The sequence below is a fragment of the Tupaia chinensis genome, unplaced genomic scaffold (assembly GCF_000334495.1).
Source record: "Tupaia chinensis unplaced genomic scaffold, TupChi_1.0 Scaffold000429_1, whole genome shotgun sequence".
Taxonomy (NCBI): Eukaryota; Metazoa; Chordata; class Mammalia; order Scandentia; family Tupaiidae; genus Tupaia; species Tupaia belangeri.
Window position 1 is genome coordinate 1,603,324 of NW_006159934.1, and position 3,071 is coordinate 1,606,394.

A 3,071-nucleotide genomic window follows, 5' to 3' on the forward strand; every position below is an offset into this window, starting at 1 on the left:
AGAGGGTCAGAGTGAGAGAGCGAGACGGAAGTGAAAAAGCAAGCCACGAGGTCCAGGACTCAAACCGCGGTCAGCCATGTGGGAGCCCAGCACACTTAACCAGCATGCCACCCGCCGGCCCCCATTTATTTATTTTTAAAAATACTTTTGTGGAGGGCCTGTTGGTGATGTGGTAGTTAAGGCAGCTGGATCCCACATGGCCGACTGCAGTTCAAGCCTCAGACTGGGTATCTTGAAAAACATGCTGAGCGTATGTGCATGTATACATGGCAAAATTCTGAGAGAGTAGAGGACAAGGGATTACAGAGTGACTGTCCCCACTGTAGGATCATTTCTCACTTTCTCCCTCAGTCTCTGTCTCCAGCAAGTACACACACGTTATAGCAAATTAAAAAAAGAAAAATCTTTTGTTTTTATATGAGACAGAAACAGAAAGAGAAAAAGAGGCACCCCTAAAGGGTCCCTGTGTCATGATTCACTCCCAGCCTCACCTGGCCAGGATCAAGGGCACACATGCATGCACCAGCATATACAAGGAGACCTTGGGATACGAACCTGGGACCTTCCCACATGGCTTCAGTGCGATGCCACTCTGCACCACCACTGCTGGCCAATACCTAACCTTTCTTGGCAGGCACTATTTTATTTATTAGGACTATTTATTTAACTTTATTTATTATTATTATTATTATTATTATTATTCAATTTGACTAGAGAGAGAGAAAGAGGGAGAGTGAGAAAGCAAGCCACAGTTGGCCAAGTCGGAGTCCAGCCAGTGCTCCACCTGTCAGCCCGGGCAGGCACTATTTTAAATATACTTACCATCTAATCCTCTCTAGAGCAATATGAAACGGTATTGCAGTGCTGTGTCCCCTTTTTACAGTCAGGCCTTTTGAGGCTCCATGTAAGCTGAGACCCTTGCCCAAAGTCACACAGCTACAAGTGGCAGCGCAGGATTTGAACTAGGTATGAGGCCCAGATTCTGGGCTCCCCTGTGGTCCTGAGGCCAGCAGTAACTAAGCAGCTGGGGCGGCCATAATGAAGTACCAGCCACTGGGTGACTTACACAGCAGAAATTCATTTCCTCACAGTTCTGGAGGCTGGAAGTCCAAGATCAAGGTGCTGGCACAGCCGGTTTCTTCCAAAGAAGGCCTCTTCTTAGCTTGGGGCCACCGCCTTCCTGCTGTGTCCTTGCTTGACTTTTTCTCCATGCATGTGCACCCCTAGTGTGTCTTCTTAGGACACCAGGCCTGTTGGATTAGGGCGCTTCTCTTACGAACTCATTCATTCTCTTCCTGGGATTTTGAGCAAGCGTGCACAAGTGCCTGGTGTGATTTTCCAGTTGCCCCATCAAGGACTTGAACTGTGGTCAGCCATATGGGAGTTCAGCGCCTTAACCACCATACCACCTACTGGCCACTAAACACAGTCACTTCTAAGGCACCGGAGATTAGGGCTTTAACATATGAATCTTGGATGGACACAGTTCGCTCATAGCAAGCAGCATTGCCTGAGGGCTGGTTAGAATGCAGGTCCCACTGCAAACCTACCCAAGAGAGATCCGCATCTTAGCAAGGCCCCGGGGACTTGTGTGCACATTCAGTGTGGGGAGGGCTGCTTGTCCGCTGGTAAACCATAACAAGTGAGAATGAGGACGTGTGTGAAGTGTGGGCCCTGGTCTAGGTAGCAAGGTGCTCAGCAGGTACAGAGCTACAAAGACCAGCTCGTCCTGGAGCTGGGCAAGGTGGGCTGCCATGCCTGACCTGGTGGCCTGCCATGCACTGCCCGCGCAGCACCCACTCACTCTGCCTTCCCTCTCCCCCAGACATCACAGGCCCCATCATCCTGCAGACCTACCGTGCCATCGCCGACTACGAGAAGAGCTCAGGCTCTGAGATGGCTCTGGCCGCGGGCGACGTGGTGGACGTCGTGGAGAAGAGCGAGAGCGGTCAGGCCCTCCTTCCCCTGCTACTCGGGAAGGGAAAGACCCTAGCCAGGGCTCAGGCAGCCTCAGGCCTCCTTCTGGCCTGGTCCACTAAGGAGAGGGAGATCAGCTCCCTCAGGGGCCCCAAATGTCCTCTCCACACTGTGACACCTTCTGTCTGTGCACCCAGGGTGGCTGTGGGTGTCCATGCATGCTCCATGCCTGAACTGTGTGCTTATGGGTGTCACATTAAGTGGCCCTGAGCTGCAGTTCTGTGTGCCTGTGTATGCGGTGTGTGATTCCCAGGGCCACTGTGATCGTGATGCTGTTGAATTGGGGCGTTGGAGGTCTGTGTGTCCCTGTCTCTTCCTCCCTACCATCCCAGGGTCCGAGGGAGGCTACCTAGTGCTGCCTCTCATGGCCCTCCCCGACCCTGCACAGGCTGGTGGTTCTGCCAGATGAAGACGAAGCGTGGCTGGGTCCCAGCATCCTTCCTGGAGCCCCTGGACAGTCCCGATGAGGCAGAGGAACCAGAGCCCAACTACGCAGGTGCCCCTTGCCCTCCAAGGTCTTGGGGGTATGGGAGGAAGGAACAGGAGAGCCTGGGGATACTGAGAAGGCAGAGTAACTGCTATGGGGTCTGGCCTGGCTGCTGGGTGGGCGGAGGGGCAGTCAGGGCTGAGATCCCACTGTGTCTGGTAGGTCAAGATGCCCTGAGTCAGGACAGGGAGCTGAGGGTGAGGGAGGAGGAGGAGGCCGGCCTGAGACATGTGGTGGCCGTGGGTGTGGGACCAGGCCCAGTGGAAAACTCGGGAAGAAGGGCTGCCAGGAGGTAGGGGTGTTTGCACTGACCAGAAGGGGAAAACTGGCAGCCAAAAGGCTGGATGGCGCCTTAGTGAATTTGAAAAATTAGAATTAGAATGAGTATAAAAATTAGAATTGGCTGTGCATATTTTAAAATGGAGAGATTTCACCCTTTACGTGGATTTATGGCTCCTCTTTAAAAACTGATTAAGGCCTGCAGCCATGTGCGATGTGGATGGGCATTCCACCACTCACTTTACAGCCAGCCACTTCTCACGATCACGCACCCGGCCAGGCCTCTGCAGCCATGCGAGCTGCCAGCCGCTGGTGCTGGTGGCAGGGG

At 53.5% G+C, this 3,071-nt stretch overlaps 1 protein-coding gene across 1 annotated transcript in view; it reads left to right on the plus strand.

The window, feature by feature from the left end:
- Positions 1 to 3,071, plus strand: part of NCF1 (neutrophil cytosolic factor 1) — a 14,836-nt gene that overhangs the window by 7,792 nt on the left and 3,973 nt on the right. Inside the window, exons 6-7 of the mRNA XM_006155006.2 lie at positions 1,826 to 1,948; positions 2,366 to 2,473. Coding sequence (XP_006155068.1) covers positions 1,826 to 1,948; positions 2,366 to 2,473 — 231 coding nt within the window. The remainder of the gene's footprint in view (positions 1 to 1,825; positions 1,949 to 2,365; positions 2,474 to 3,071) is intronic.